General features: G+C 43.3%; 2 protein-coding genes across 11 annotated transcripts in view; both read left to right on the top strand.

Annotated features, from left to right (window-relative positions):
- Nucleotides 1–9312, top strand: part of galnt10 (UDP-N-acetyl-alpha-D-galactosamine:polypeptide N-acetylgalactosaminyltransferase 10 (GalNAc-T10)) — a 36549-nt gene extending 27237 nt beyond the window's left edge. For 3 of the 8 annotated variants that reach the window (XM_081718649.1, XM_081718651.1, XM_081718647.1), the window contains 5 exons: nt 1726–1833; nt 3974–4195; nt 4485–4601; nt 5852–6001; nt 9043–9312. In XM_081718649.1, coding sequence (XP_081574775.1) covers nt 1726–1833; nt 3974–4195; nt 4485–4601; nt 5852–6001; nt 9043–9234 — 789 coding nt within the window. In that variant the 3' untranslated portion in view covers nt 9235–9312. Of the gene's footprint in view, nt 1–1725; nt 1834–3973; nt 4237–4484; nt 4602–5851; nt 6002–6288; nt 8802–9042 lie in introns of those variants that run through there. The other 5 variants (XM_027026106.3, XM_081718648.1, XM_081718652.1 and 2 more) reach the window with 4 other exon arrangements.
- A 1193-nt stretch (nt 9313–10505) lies between these two features.
- sap30l (sap30-like) lies at nt 10506–16569 on the top strand. Of its 3 annotated transcripts, XM_035527485.2 has the most exons (5): nt 10506–11628; nt 12202–12324; nt 13012–13110; nt 13838–13915; nt 14708–14844. In XM_035527485.2, the coding sequence occupies exons 1-4, from the start codon at nt 11443–11445 to the stop codon at nt 13898–13900; spliced, it is 471 nt and encodes a 156-aa protein (XP_035383378.1). In that variant the 5' UTR covers nt 10506–11442; the 3' UTR covers nt 13901–13915; nt 14708–14844. The 3 variants fall into 3 exon arrangements, with proteins under 3 accessions (XP_035383378.1, XP_026881909.1, XP_026881910.1); XM_027026108.3 differs by lacking the exons at nt 13838–13915; nt 14708–14844 and adding an exon at nt 16001–16569 and having other exon boundaries at nt 10511–11628; XM_027026109.3 differs by lacking the exon at nt 13838–13915 and having other exon boundaries at nt 10513–11628; nt 14708–15191.
- The last annotated feature ends 29 nt before the right edge of the window (nt 16570–16598 follow it).

Here is a 16598-nt window from a genome sequence, read left to right as displayed (position 1 = left end):
TGTGGGGAAGTTCTGTTTTGGGGAGGGGCAGTATTGTGAAATTAACCAGAACTGATTATGATGGTGATGAAGCTCAGTTTTATTGTTCTCCACAGCTGAGGGGGAGATGGCTGTGTGTCTATGGATTTGAGAGCTTGTGGGTGCGTGCGTGTATCTGTCCTGGGTAGAGTTTTGATGTCTCTGATGTCTCTGATGTCTCTGATTCTCTTGAGCAGAGTAAACTGATTATTGTGTCTTCACACTCATTAGGAACTTTTTTTTTTTTAAATGTACAATTTTATCGGCTATGTGCCTTAATTGGACAGCAGAGAGTTAAATGCCAGAGCGCTTCACTTTTCTTTTAGGTTGCTATGGAGACAAGTCAAACGAGAACATGATTCTGGGGATTTTGTAAATATAGAAATCTTTGATGTGCACAAGTTCTTTTGATTACTGATGTGGATTTAACTTTAATAAACATCTTTCTAAGATGACGTTAGTATGATGCTGCCTATCGACCTGAAAAGACCAAAACCCTGACGAATGTTTTCATCTCAGTGAGACAGAATGAGGCCCAACATCATGTCCTGGTGTTCAGTGAGACACAGTGAAGGTCAACACCATGTCCTGGTGTTCAGTGCACACCATTCAGCCATTAAGGCAGGCTGTTGGTCTTGCCAGGCTAGCCTGCCATGCTCAGCTAAGTTACTGTATTAACTATGTAGTTAAGTGTTATGTAATAAATGTTATGTAATAAATGTGGTAGCATTTGTCATCTAAAATCAGTGAAATGCATAATTTTTGAGAACTTTAGTCTGTGAAATTAATCAATTTTTCTCTTGAATTTGTAGGTCCCTGCTTATCACACACACACACACACACACACACACACACACACACACACACACACACACACACACACACACACACACACACACACACACACACACACTCATGCACTCACACTCTCATGAGATGGAGGGGGGTGTGGGCCACAGCAAATGGATATCAGGAGGTGGGGGGAGGAGCCATAGCTGAGATGGGTTGAGGCTCAGTAACATAATGACATCAGGGGTAGGTGAACCTCGGCAGAAAGAGAGAATAGATTATTAGGCACATCCAGGTACAAGGGTGTGTAAATAAAGGAACTGTAATGTACAATGATGGACTCCAGCAGATCTAACTATGGTAGCATAGCTAAAAGGAAAGAGCCAGCTGGAAACACAGGCATGAGGCACCCTGGAACATCAGCACTCTGCCTCTCTGTCAACAAACGTGTGCGTGCGCATGTGCATGTGTGTATGTGTTGGCAGAGCTATTTCTTATGAATAGAGCTTTTTATGAGTACCACAATAATGAATACAATGGGTTCTTGGTTGTAGCCGACCTTTGTACTTCACAAGAGAACCTTGAAGAAATTCAGGCTGGGCAGACAGGATGGGCAGGTTTAGGAACCAGCTATTCTGGAGTTTGCAGTTCTGGGAACCTCTGTGGAGCCTGAAATCCACATTTTATAACTGAAAATTGTAAATGTGTTTTTTGCTCATGTGAATATTTCAGTTACAGTTAATGTTCTCAGAATCTGCACTTCTTTTCTAACAAATTTCCTCTTTCGAGGGTACTGCCAGGGCAAGAACCTGGCCAGCCATCTTAAGCCCATTAACCAGGACAAAGTGTCAGCATGTTCAGGTGTTATTTGGGAGTAGGTGAGATACTGTGTGCTCAATCCTCTTCTGCCCTCTGCAGTTGTGGATGTGCGGTGGGCGCATGGAGGACATCCCCTGTTCCAGAGTGGGACACATATACAGGAAGTACGTGCCCTACAAAGTGCCTGGAGGAGTCAGCCTTGCGAGGGTGAGCTATGCAAATCCAGTCCAAGGATGAGCAGATCTGTGGATGCTAATATGGGCTTCATCAGGGTTTTCTGAGGTTTCATATTAGAAGTAATATTCCTGTTCTAGAAAGTATTATTCAATTATGAGGGCTAAAATCGTACTGTGAGATCGGCATAAGTTGCCAATAGCCCCATTAATCGATAACCTCATTAATCTGTTCTGAGCTCTTGGTTCCATTTAAGACTATAGAGATTTCCACTTTTTAGGAAATAACTGCACATAGGGGAGGTCCATATTGGACTATAAGCGAATCAAACTACTAATTTAAATGACGTCTGTCTAGGCCAATCAGAACGTGTGACCATCAAATACTCACAATCACTATCAAACTCTTTATCAAACCTAAAAATGCTTAAATGTTTGACTGTGTGTGTATGAGAGAGAGAGAGAATGACTGTGTGTGAGTGAGTATGACTATGTGTAAGAGGTTTGGTTGTGTGTGAGAGTATGATGGTGTAAGAGATTTGTGTGTGTGTGTGTGTGTGTGTGTGTGTGTGTGTGTAAATGAGGTTAGTTTGAATGATGGCCTAAAGGTCCTTTTTAATAAATGCACATATACGCACTCATATATACGCACTCACACACAGGCTGCTAGTGTGCCTACATAGCTGACAGGAGAGTGTTACTGATATGGTGAGTGTATCCAGTGTTGTGGGTTTATCTCTCGTGAGTGTAGCCAGTGCTGTGGGTTTATCTCTCTTATGAGTGTAGCCAGTGCTGTGGGTTTATCTCTCACGTGAGTGTAGCCAGTGCTGTGGGTTTATCTCTCACGTGAGTGTAGCCAGTGCTGTGGGTTTATCTCTCACGTGAGTGTAGCCAGTGCTGTGGGTTTATCTCTCACGTGAGTGTAGCCAGTGCTGTGGGTTTATCTCTCACGTGAGTGTAGCCAGTGCTGTGGGTTTATCTCTCACGTGAGTGTAGCCAGTGTCGTGGGTTTATCTCTCACGTCCTTTCACCACTCTGCTTACTGTTTTGCTCTGCTGTCTCCTCTGTGATAAATGAGATTTTTTAAAAATCCTTGTTGTGCCTCTGATCATCCCATTTGGTGGACTGATGTTTCCATGGGATTACAGCATGGTGTAGTGCAGACACAATCCAGGACTAAGTATGGTGCAGTTTTCATGGAGTTGTTCCTTGTGGCCAAAGGTGATTTTGCCCATGCTTTCTCTCTGCTCTAGGGGAGAGACTTCCAGTTCAGCTCACGTTGTATACGGCAGGAATGTTAATGAAGTTGGAGTTAATGGGCTGCATTGTTGATTCGTCTGAATTAAATTCCTTTCTGAAAGGTCCTTTCAGTGAAGGAGCACCAGCTCTCTCCAGCTGGGCCTGCAGAGACATGGCCGCTGTGATCAGCACCACATGAGGATGGTCTCTTGCTGCTAGCAGAGATTGTGCTTTACTACTAAGATGAGTGGGACCAGGGTGTACCTCGCTGCACAAGGCTCTGGCCTTTCCTGTTTGGAGGGGACCAGGAGCAGTGAGTGTGTAGTCCTGGGATAAGGTTGGAGGTTGGGATTAGTGTTGGGGGTTTGGTATTACCTTGGGGTTTGGTATTGGATTGGGGTTGGGGTTTGGTATAGGGTTGGGGTTAGTGTGTTAGTGTTTGATATAGGGTTAGTGTTAGGGTTTGGTATAGGGTTGAGGTTTAGTTTAGGGTTAGGGTTGGTGTGGAGTTTGGTGTGGGGTTGGAGCGATGACCCATTTCATCCTGTGAAACCTATTCAGCATTGAGCTCCACGCAATAGCCTGCTTCCTGTGTGAGTGACTGGAAGTGGGAATGTGCTGGTGTGGTGTGCGTCCACAGCCATTACACAGTCCACATGTGGAACCAATGTGAAAACAAGAAGTTAAAGCCTTTTCATATTAGTCATAAAAGTGACAAAATTCTCATCTCTTAAACAGCCCTCTGTAACGAGTGTTCTTAATCACACTTATGATGAGTTACTGCCACTGACAGCATTGAGTCGAGCCACTTTGGAAGCTACAGTACAGCAGACTACACTCCATTAGTCCCTTCCCTTAAGGAGGTCACTCCTCCTCTTCATGCCATGCCTTCTCTTCAAGCCACTCCCCCTCAGTGCCTCTGGTTTGCCCTACAGAATCTGAAGCGGGTTGCCGAAGTGTGGATGGATGAGTACGCTGAGTACGTTTACCAGCGTCGGCCTGAGTATCGCCATCTATCTGCGGGGGACGTTACTGCGCAGAAGGAGCTGAGGAGCAGACTGAACTGTGAGAGCTTTAAGTGGTTCATGACGGAAGTGGCGTGGGACCTGCCCAAACACTATCCACCCGTGGAGCCGCCCGCCGCAGCATGGGGAGAGGTTTGTCTGCCCTCCACTGCCACCTCTCGTGACCCTAAGTGGTGATTTTCTGCTCCTCACTTTGCCCTCCAGATCACTCTGCCTGTTTCTCCACATTTTATGTGATTTAATCTTGTCATTTCATACCAAATAAAGCAAAACAGACTTTCCTCAGTCAACCCTTCACTCAGTCCTCTACTAAAATACTTACATTTAACTTCCTGCTGCCAATGACTACTAAGTGCTATATTTAGTACTCACTGCTATATGCTGCTTTGTAAAAAATGAATGTGTGTGTCTGTGTGTCCAGCTGCGTAATGCTGGCAGTGGTCTGTGTATGGAGAGTAAACACTTCTCCTCAGGGTCTCCCCTCCGACTGGAGACATGTGTAAAGGGACGGGGAGAGACTGCCTGGAGCCATGGTCAGGTGACTTACCTACCATTACACACACACACACACAGACAATAATTACTGTTCAAACCATAGACAGGTGTCTCTCCTAAAACTACCTACACACACACACACACACACACACACACACACACACACACACACACACACACACACACACCCTGCACTACTATCATGCCCACACTCAAAACTTCTAACACCACACAGACAAACACACACACACACACACACACACAGCTACCAGCATGACACACAAACCTGTTTGAGACAGCACCCCCTACTGCTCATCTAGTAGAACCTGCATGTTCTTGTTGTATATAAATGCAAATTCGTTTCGAAATTCATTTTCCTTACCAAAGAAAACCGTCTTCGCTGTTGTCCCTGCTCTTACATTTTGTGCACCACCAGTCCTTTTTTGAAGCTGAATGTAAAGAGGATGTAGATGCGTAGTCTGCATAGTCAAATGTTCCTGCGCTAGAAGACATTCTATCACCCTCTAGTGGGGAATTAATTAATTAATTACTTAAGATTACAGGCAGAAAGGTTTCACTACTGTTTAAATATTTTCATGTGAGTGTCTTATCTCATGCACTCCTTGACTGTTCCTACACCCAGACACTATATGCACACACACACGCACACACACACACACACACACACACACACACACACACACACACACACACACACACACACACACACCACTGGTTGAAAACCCCAGCTCTATAGAATAACACTTTAAACACCCTACAGCTTGAAACCTCCAGACTGGGGTGTCACACACACACACACACACACACACAAACATTTACAGTTACAGCATGTAGCTGACACTTTTATCCAAAGCGACTTACATTTCTGACTGAACACAAGTTGAGTAATTGAGGTTTAAAGGACGTGCTTAGGGGCCCAACAGTGGAAACTTGGCAGGGGCAACCTTCTGATTACTAAAGTACCTTAAAACATACGCACACACGCACACACACACACACACACACACACACACATTTCCCAATCTCACCACCCCCCCCCCACCCCCCCAAAAGAATTTGCAGCTGCTCCATTGTAGGATAAAGACTGCTCAGTGTTTTTAAGCGACATGAGGAAATGTTTGATGATAACAGTATGAGCAGAATAATAATTGCTTTTATCAAACTAATATGTCTGGGAGGCTGTTAAAGGTGATCACCTTGGGACCCTAGGGTTAGAGCTAACCTTTGGGAGGCAAGTGGTGGGGATGGTGTCTAAATGTCCATCTCCTTTAGGTGTTCACGTTTGGATGGAGGGAAGACATCAGAGTTGGAGACCCCCTGCACACTAAGAAGGTGTGCTTCGATGCCATCTCCAACAACAGTCCTGTTACGCTGTATGACTGTCACAGCATGAAGGGCAACCAGTTGTGGACCTACAGAAAGGTAAAAAAAATAAATTAAAAAAATAATAATAATAAAAAATAACATAAAAAAACCTTACGTGCACACAGTCTGATTAGATAGGGAACTTAAGGGCATTATAACAGAGATTTTAGTGAGTATACTTCCAGCTGCTGAACCTCATTACTGCTTCTATCAGCTGGACTGCCTAAGGTACAGCTGCGGTAAATATCAGTGAGCCGTTACTGATAACTGGATCCATGAACATATTCACGTTTTAAAATAAAGCGTTGGAGGTGCTTTCTCACACATCCTCTTCCTCTGTTCAGGATAAGACCTTGTATCACCCTGTCAGCAACAGCTGCATAGACAGCAGCCCCTCAGAGAAACGCATCTTCATGAACACTTGTGACCCCAGTGCATCCAGTCAGCAGTGGCTCTTTGAAAAAACCAACGCCACCATTCTGGAGCAGTTTAACCGCAACCACAGGTCCTAAAGCTGGGGCTCTAGGCCCTGAGCCCTGCTGGGAGCTGCAGTGACTAGGAGCCACGATGAGTTAGCGGACTCTGACGGGACTCTGACGGGAATGAAGAAAGCACTGTGCAGCCCTCATTTTCTAACAAAACTCCATGACTAATTTATGAAGGATATTCACAGGAGTGTAAAATACTGCCTGTCTTAAGAATGGCCCGTGACGATCCACAGGCTCAATGCAGCATGGGAAGAACAGAACTGTTTTCTTCATCTCCCTACATCCTCTCCCCTCTCCTCCTCTGGTCACCTGGGGTGAATTAACAGGGGCAACGCAAACATAGCACTGGACATTTTAACAAAGGCTCCGCCCCCAATGCACTGGGCCATTTAACAGAGATTCCACCCACTCAGCACTGGGTTATTTAACAGGGACTCTGCCCACTCAGCACTACCTGCAGCCACACAGGATACATACGTGGATGAGTCAGACTGTAGCCGTTCACCTATGTCTGGCTTTATACATGCGATTAAAGGCTTGGGTTTTGATTAGCTGCACAACAGCTCTGCGTGACAGCAGACCAGAGCCCCTTTGAGGGGTAAATGCAGCATGTGTTGCACTCTACTGGGTTGGACGCTCAGGACAAATAAAGCACTCATACTGAAAAACTTGAATACAGTACTGGTGCCTTGCTGTAAGAGGACATTATATTGGCACAGAGTTAATATACCCTTGAACAGTGTAACTTAACCCAAATGTTTACACCAACTGAACTGGTATAGGAATAGGTAAATGTCCATTTGTCTGTGTTTAATATGGCTTCCACTTAAACCTGTGTGTGTGTGTGTGTGTGTGTCTGTCTGTGTGTGCTAGTTATTTAATCTGGGATTCTTTTAGGGCATGCCTTAGCTCTCTTTCTGAGCATGCCCTCTGCTCTTCAGACATTGGAGACTGATCCTTTATTTAGCCTCCTTGGTCACTCTTTTAGGGGGAGACCACAGTGTCAGCAGGCTGAGGCCATGCTCATTTACTTTCATTTACATTCATTTACATTTATTTCTGTAAACTGAACTGTGATGAGCGTTGTAAAATAGCTTTCCTGGTAAAGCATCCTTTACAATAATTCATGTCTTATTTGGAGTGATTAGTCGTTTCTGATCCTCTTTTAAATGTGGGACTGTTGGAAAATGAGCAGCAGCATTTCCGAGACACCAAGATGGAGGTATAGCAGGTGATTGTTTGCACTGTGGTTAATGTATGAAAATAATCATCATGAGCAGAGTGCTCAGAGCCTCTCATTGGTCTCTATTAGGGTGTGCTGCGTTCTCGTTGGTCTCCATTAGGGTGTGCTGCGTTCTCATTGGTCCCCATTAGTGTGCTTTGCATTTCTCCCCCTTGGTTCTTTGTTATTTGTAAGTCACAGAAAACAACGGAAGCTGAAAATAAAGTATCAACAGTGTGCTATTTCTCCATTAAACAAGCTAGTGCTTAGGTTTTCTACCATTAAACCTTTATTATATGGTAAAAGAAAAGTATTGACTTCTTTGCTATAAATATGGCATAATGTGCATCTATAGTTGCATCATAAATGGATGATGATTTGAGTTGCTGTACCCAGCCTTTGATCGCTGGCATTTTGGCGCTCCCAATCAAAAGCTACATCAGCTGATTTAAGTGCAAAACTGTGTGAGTCCAAAGCCCAGTGAGCAGAGTGAAGCATGTTTGAGTAGAAATGAATAGTACAGCCTCTCCTGCCTGGGAACCAGTGAAGCAACTTGGTGTTGTTCGCTTACGGGAGCATAAACACAAAGTACTGTGAACAGGAAGAAAATGTTCAGCTTTGCTAAAACAGTTTTAGCAATCTCACATGGTATTTAACAGAGACCAGACATTAATTCAGGTTTAATGGTAGATAGTGTCATGAATGCCACAATGAGCTCATGTTTGGGTGAAGGAGGATTTGGAACCTGGGGGGTTCTGGAACGAAACACTTCAATCCCAAATTAATGCATTTTTTGCCATCTTGCATTTTTAGAGTATTTTTATCAGAGTGAGGGCAAACTTTTTACAATGTTGATACAATTATATTTTGTAAAATGCATTTTTTTAAAGCTCTACAGAAAATTAAATTGAAACATGATTTTTAAAAATACCATTTTATATCCACAGCAGATAATTGATATTAAAAAAATAATTATAAAAGTAAATGTTTTCAATTTGAATGCATAGGTAATTACAGAAGAAGTGTGTCGAGTATTTTTGTACAGGAGCAACTGTAAAAATGTAGATTTTGAACACTGCAGTTAAACTGTAATTGTAGCATATTTTCTTTTAAATGTAAAATAAATCTTAATCTTTTATGTTCATGACTATCTTATAGAACTCCTTGGAGTGTAACATTTGCTTAACATGAGATTGACATCTGCTGCCCTGTGGGTTCTTCTGAACACATTCATCCCCATCACTTTAGTTACCTGTTAGTAGATCACTGTAAACTGTTATTAACAGTCACAGCTTGGTCTTTACTGTACATTTACCAGTGCTAACCATCAATTCTCTAACCAATCATATGACAGGTTGAGCTTTGCATGTTTCTTTATTTGCATGAAGAACCATCTGTGTTTTCAACTGCCAGACCAGGCCCTGCCCATAGGAGGGTCATCCAGCAGGCTCCACCCAAAGGAAGGTCTTCCAACAGGCTGTGCCCACAAGAAAATCAATACATTCATCATCTGTATGCAACCTAAGAAACTGAAGGGGACAAATCTTTGGAACATGGATGTTCTAGATGATGGTTGTTAAGATTTCATTTGCATATGCAATGTCTTATCAAATGTAATATTGCATTATAATTTATTAATAAACAAAAAAGAACTTTCATTGCCACTAAGTTAAGCGTTAACACAGGAAGAAGGGCATTGTCATAAGCAGTGTTCATTCGTTGCTGTTTAAACTGATTTACCTTTATTTTTGTGCTGAATTTGTTAATGCGGTTTCCCAGATCAGATATAATCACAAAGGGTGATTTAAAGAGTTTTATCGTGACAATTTTAACGCTGGAATTGTACGCGAGTGTGCACGTGTGCGTGCATGAGGAACTGATGGTGATCAACACTGCACACTGGAGACACTATACACTGGAGACCTCCCTGAAGGAGGTGATGTGAAGCCCTGACTCAGTGTGCTCCAGATCACTGGCCCACAGCCACCATTATAAAAGAAGGCCTACATTAGTAAATATAGGCTTTAGCTACATACTGTATATGTTTTTATTACAAGTATGATATCTTAGACACTTTCATGCATTTGAATTGACTTAAGTAACAAAGTGTATTATGACAAGCTGAACAAATGTTTTCTGTGAAAATGTTTGTAGTGCCATAAGGACACTGAAGAAGGAGACCTGAACTGAACACCTACTGCACTCATCAGTGTAATCTGTATAGTTATCAAATTAAGCTACACATTATCTGCTCCTCTGATTGTAAAGCTGCTGTGGTATGACTACTCATCAATTTGTAATAAAATAAAAAAATAACGTGGACAATAGTAATCCACCCGCCCTCTTAGCCAGTTAGTTTATTGTATAGGGTGCATTTGCTGTGTACTTATTGTCTGTTTTCACTGTCTGCTGGTGTCTACTACATCCTTTCATTATATCACACGCTATGAACCTTACAGCCGCTCTGTACAGCGGCTTCTACTGTGTCTAATTCTACCTGTATGTTCTTTCCCTACTCTGTTCTACCCTCACTGTAAATCCATGTACATGGCGAACAAAAAGATTCTAATTCTCATATGAAAAGCAGTGTCGTATCGCTGTGATACTTAATTTCTTACTGGAGGTCTGTGGAGAGTTGCGGTAACAGTAAAACTGACTTTGATGGGTGTTTTCTTGTGCACAGGCTGCCGGTCCTCTGCAGGTAGAGACTAAGCCATCTATGGCCATACATAGCTCGTATTAAACACCCTCGCCCACTAATCGCCACGTTTAATGTCACGCCCTGTGTCCGCGTTTGTGTCTACCAGGGTGGACGCTGTTAGGGTACTCAGATGCTCTCTGATCATCCAATCTAGGTAAACTGGGGACTAACAAAGATGTCCAATCTGAGAAGCTCTGAATGCCTTATTCTTTTCCCGTATTTATTTGTGGCAAATGCGTCAAATTATTTTTTGCCTGAATACTACATTTCTAGCTACATGTTTAAGTAAAATAATATTGATTACGTTTAAAGACATTCGTGTTCTGACATATTTTGTATTTTCATTAATAATTTACGCGTTCATGTTTTCAACAGTATATATTTGTCGACTGAAGCCAGAGGCTTTTCATAAACATAGAGAATAAGGAAGTATTGCGGATCGAATGACACCTAAAATACCCAACCAAAACACAAGGAAACAACGCAAGTACCCGCCTTCAGCAGAAACGGACCAATCACGGCACAGCTAGAGAACTTCCGCTGCGCTTGCAGGACATTGTACAAGTTGACCACGATAGTCGCTTCGCAGTTCGTATTTAAATAAATGTTGCGATTTAAAACTAAACCTCCAAACTAACATCAGCGTTCGGAGTAAGGAGACGAAATAGCACTCTGTTATGTCTAAATGTGTCGGTTACAGGCAGAAAAGTAGTTCGTGTTGTCTACGACTGAGTTGAGGAATTTCCTCTGCTGTCTAGTGAGTTAGCCTATCTTATCTTAGCTTAGCCTAACCTAGGTGGTTCAGCTCGAGCTCACTGATTACTGGGTTTGGATTAACTAACTTCAGTACTACATTAGATAAATAACCGCAGTACAACGCTTCTGTGTGTTCATTTTGCTGGGTTTGAGATCCATTGCTGCTGTGGCCGGTGTCGGTGTTACCGGCAGCCCTGTTAGCGTTAGCTAACCTCGCTAACGGTGTGTGTAGAGCGGCGCAGTAACCCGGTACCGGCGGTAAAAGCTGTAGTTCAGAGAGACAAACGTTACGGGACTGCAGTCGTTACCGTTCTTTAGCACGTCGGACACCATGAACGGGTTCAGCACGGAGGAGGACAGCCACGACGGGCCGCCCGCGCCGCCGTTTTACGGGCAGAGCTGCTGTCTGATTGAAGACGGTGAACGGTGCGGCCGCTCCGCCGGGAACGCCTCCTTCAGCAAGAGGATCCAGAAGAGCATCTCTCAGAAGAAACTTAAACTCGACATCGACAAGAGTGTGAGTGTGTTTAGTAATATAGTAGATTCTAGTATTAATAATAATAATAATAATAATAATAATAATAATAATAATAATAATAGTATTAATGATGATAACTGTGTTTGTAAAAGTGCATTTTTTGTTGTACATGTGCATTACTACATAATCAGCACTAACATCTAAAGCTGCTTTAAAACACACACGCCTAGTGATTTGCCTCCACCAGTGCAGTAAGTGAGCTATTTAACAAGCATCTCAGCAGTCATATTTTGCCGCACTGTTAGGAGCTTCAAGCTCTTAGAACATCATAATGAAATTGAATTATTGTTGGGAATATTGTTCACAATATTGCTTGCTAGCATGCTGGACAAGTGTACACATGATTGCAGCCCTTCTTATGAATCAGACTTTTGCTGGTTGTTTTCTGAGTGGCGGGCACAGTTCATGATGAATGCAGTCAGTGCGAGATGTCGGTTGGTCTTGGTCATGACCTTTTCGCTATATATATAAAATCTCAATTATATCTCATGCAATCTCATAAAGTGTGCAGAAAATATAATCTGTAATGAATGAACTGGTTCTTTGTTACAGGTGCGACACTTGTATATCTGTGACTTCCACAAGAACTTCATTCAGAGTGTCCGCAACAAACGAAAGAGGAAAACAAGTGATGACGGTGGTGAATCTCCTGACCATGATGTGGAAGTCCCAGAGGTATCAGGCCTGGCTCTGCTGCCCCTGCGTGCATTCTTACACACGCAGGAGTGGCCAGTAGAACAGTAACTACTGACGTCAGAACATGTCTGGATCAGCCAAACAAAGTTCTGCCATTCACCAAGTCTGAGTCCAGTACCAGTCTGGGTCCAATACCCATCCATCCTCTTAAGATTTCCTCTTCCACGTTCTGCTAATGGGAATCTAAAGCTGTTTAAGGTGGGATACCTAACCCTCAGGGTGAAGTTATAAAGTTATAAAATTGTTCAGAGTGCTGACAACCAAGAAAGGTAATTAACCATCGTATAAGCATCAGCCCCGTTAGTTTGACTAATGCAGTTGGAGTTCATTGTTTCCAGCGCTTTCTGTAGGTGTTTTGCTGCTGAACGTTTCACACACTTCCTCACATTTCCACATTTATCCCAGTTTGCCCAGTTCAGTGGACAGAAGATGAGGACCTTCAAGTTTGTTGGATGCAATTCATCCTGTCGCAGAAGATTTGGGAATTTCAGACATGAAACTTCCACAAACTTCCATATTTCAGGGTGAAATGTATCTTCTGTCTGCATGAGTAGCAGATCAGCTCTACCTCTGTCTGCCAACAGTTTAATTGTCACTTTAAAAGTGGCAGCGATTCTCTGGCACATTTTGTATTCGGATGAGCTGAACCTCGTGTTGCTTTCCTAGGTGGACCTGTTCCAGCTCCAGGTGAACACACTCAGGCGTTATAAACGCCACTATAAGATCCAGACCCGACCTGGACTCAACAAAGCTCAGCTGGCAGAGGTATGCTCACAGCCACCTTACACACGCTACACACACACACACTCAATACACACAGCCACATTTCTCACACACACACACACACACACGCACGCACACTACAGACAGCCACTCCATCTGTGTCTGCCCATGTCTCTCCATGGACGCCAGTCAGGTGCTTCTGTAGTCCCTTGTCATGTCACTCTTGGAAGAATGTTTCATCTGTGCCATTAGACTTGTATAGCTCATCCAGAATGCACCTGCACAGCTCCCTGTAGTGGCTTACAGGCAAAGCTGTGACTGGCCCAGCTCCCACACACCTAAAGGCTCAAATCAAACTCCATTCTGCACCACGCTGCCTTCCAGCCTTTAGTACTGCTCGACTTGAACCACTGACCCTCAGGACACAAAGAAGACAGACTTAAAGACTTCTCTGTCCTGCCTGAACTTTCCTCGCTGTCCAATATCACAGGCTGTCTGAGTCAGTAAAACGCTGATGTACCTGTTCTGACATGAGGATATATGTTTGATAGAGAGCACAAAGTGCTTCTGTACGGCACCTCCACATTCTGTAAATCTAAGCCACATGCACTACTCAAGACTACATGCATTATACACGCCACATGTGATTCACACACATTACACATGGCCACATGCATTACATTACATGTAGCCATACGCATTATACAAATGGCCACATGTTTGATATCCACCCACACGTGTTACACAGGGCTCTCTGCTGTCTACACAGGGACACCGCATTTCTGCTTCTGTGCACCGAGCATCTCTTCACATTTCAGGATTAATAAACTAACACAGCATATGTTTGGTATGTTGAAACTGGTTGGTTTTACTGCTATATTTTAAAGATTCTGTTGTCTTGTTTTCTCTGAAGCATTGCTCCTTACCTACTTCAAGATTTTAATGTCCCCTAACTTTTCCACCAGTTCTTTCTCACCTCCATCTCCATGGTAACCTACTTTTATTGAAACATGAAGAACTAATAGAGAAGTAAAAAGCCTGTTTTGCTCCTGGAGGTAGGGTAGTTCAGAACCTCCTGAGCTTAACCCTCACTTAATAGAGTCTGGTAATTGAGTTCAACTGCATTCATTTAAATGATATAGTGGCTGTGTGCACCCCTGCTATATTGTGGCTAGCTCGGTGTTCGTCAGCAGCTGAGAGGTAACCCAGTCCTTTCCCGTTTCCCTGCCCTGCGGGAACAGCCATGTTAATGAGAGTAGCACCTCATTAATAAAGTAGACGTCAACAAGTCTGTCCAATTAGTCCTGAGCATGCAGCCCTACTCGGCTGAACTCGGGAAGGCCCAGGAACCTTGCGCTAACAGTCCCAGGGTTCCCACAGCCTGGGCTCTGCAAGGTTTAAAGACAAAAGTAAAAAAAAAAAAAAAGGGGTGGGGCTTAACAATGCAGGTGTGTTTACAGTGATGTCAGGACCAACATTGGTTAGAAATCACTGAAAGTTACTGTATCACCTTCACACATGCCCTCAGCTATGCGTGAGTGTGTGTACATGCGTGAGATCCTTCTTCTGTTCCCTGTTTCTACTAATTGATTGATTGATTTTTTTTTTATTTTTTTTTTTTTTGGCTTGTTTGTTTTAGACTGTCAGCCGTCATTTCCGGAACATTCCAGTGAATGAGAAGGAAACTCTGACGTACTTTATTTATATGGTGAAGAGCAGTAAGAGCCGACTGGACCAGAAATCCGATGGAAGCAAACAGCTGGAATAAGGTCCCCACTTCAGTGCTCAGAAGTGCCCCCCCCCCCCCCCCAGTGGACCTGTCTCTGCTATGCCATGCTGTGGTTCTTAAAGACTGCTCACATGTCAGCAGGGTAAAGAGATTAATGGGAGTATACTTACATATTTACACATACAGGAGTAATCCCATCTCGGGGAGGAGGGTTCTCTAGTGTTACTACCATAAAGTGCTTTGGAATATGTCATGTCTTGAAGCGACTGTTAACAACTTCAGCTTGTGTGCCAAACCTGTAAATTATAAAGAAAACACACAGCCTGTGTTTCTCGGTGAAAACATTGTGTGCACAACCAGTGGACATGCTGGCTATGTTTTCTCTCCCACCGTTTCTCTGGCTTGTGTGCGGTGTTGGTGTGAGTGCTAAGAACAGTGTGTTGTCGTCATGGTGATGAGGCTGTAGGTCGTGCTCAGCTCTGTGGGTGTAGTAGATGAGTGATCCCTGTGCTAACACCACACACACACACACACCCACACACACCAAGCAGCTGCACCTGGTGATCTAGCCATTATATGTCTGTATGACAGTTCTTTCACTGTTAGCTCCTCCCCTTGTGATGTGTCCATCCTCATGATCGCCTTCTTTCTCTCTAAGTAGGTTTAAAGCAGGGGAGTATCATTTGTCTGAAAGATTTAAAAAAAAAAAAAAAAAAAGTTTTAATCTATTTTAGTTATACTAAAAACCATTCCTATGTCGTCAAGTCTCCATTTGTTGTTTTAAGTGAACTATTTTTGAATTAACCTATAGACACGCCCGTCCATCCCAGACCACCTGACATCATGGCTCCTCAGCACTCGTGTGTTGTTGTGGCGGCTGCGTGCAGCCTGAGCAGTTCAGACATTCTCCCATCTCCACTGGTGTCTCACTGCAGCAATAACCACAGTATTACTGCTGCCCTTATGAAGCCTTACCTGGAAACACCATCCTCAGACATGATGTAAACATCCATGCAGACATTTTGGTTACCTGGGATCTTATTAGCCATCATGAAGTCCATATTTGACCATCCAAAATCATAATAGTACAATACGTCGTCATTGTTTTTTTTATTATTATTATTATTGTTATTATTATTATTATTATTATTATTATTATTATTATTATTAAGTAATGAGGAAATTGATTCTGTGACATCTTAGGCACCTTCAGTGATGTGTCCAGTCCCAAGGTTAGAAAGTGTCCCTTTCACACACACCCCCCCAACCTGCCGGTGTGTGCGGGAGAGTGTACTGGCTCCATCAGCTACGCCCACCTGGCCCTACAGCAGCTCCAGCACCAGTGCCAGGGAAGCACATACTGAGCCCTGAGCTGCTGTGGCACCACCTGCAGGCATGTTGGGCTCACAGAGAGTTAAGGAATTTGCAGGGGCAGAAATTCTGGAGGATTATTAGAAGGTGTTAGTGCTTCCTGCCATTGAAGATGAGCTGATTGGACGACTTCCTAATGGTCCTTGTGTAAAGTGACTTGTAGTATGTGCCCTCTGTCCCCAGCAGGGCTGTGGCGTAAGCCTGCGTGTAATGTGCACACCGTTTGCAGTTTTCTTTATTTCATAGCATCTGAATTGCTCTTTAGGTTTCTGTAAGTTTGTATCATGTAGGGTTCTCCTGCGTTTTGGTGTTTTGTTTGTTTATTCATTCACTTTAGGGATTTGTTGTATTAGATAAAACAGACAACTGCATATTGCTTTTAATAAACAGTATACATCAGACACCTTTGTCATTTTTTTTCCCTTCAGAT

This window comes from Electrophorus electricus, chromosome 8 (assembly GCF_041902795.1).
Source record: "Electrophorus electricus isolate QZ-2024a chromosome 8, ASM4190279v1, whole genome shotgun sequence".
Lineage (NCBI taxonomy): Eukaryota > Metazoa > Chordata > Actinopteri > Gymnotiformes > Gymnotidae > Electrophorus > Electrophorus electricus.
The sequence above is the reverse complement of the archived record's forward strand: the minus strand, read 5'-3'. Positions and strand labels throughout refer to the sequence as shown.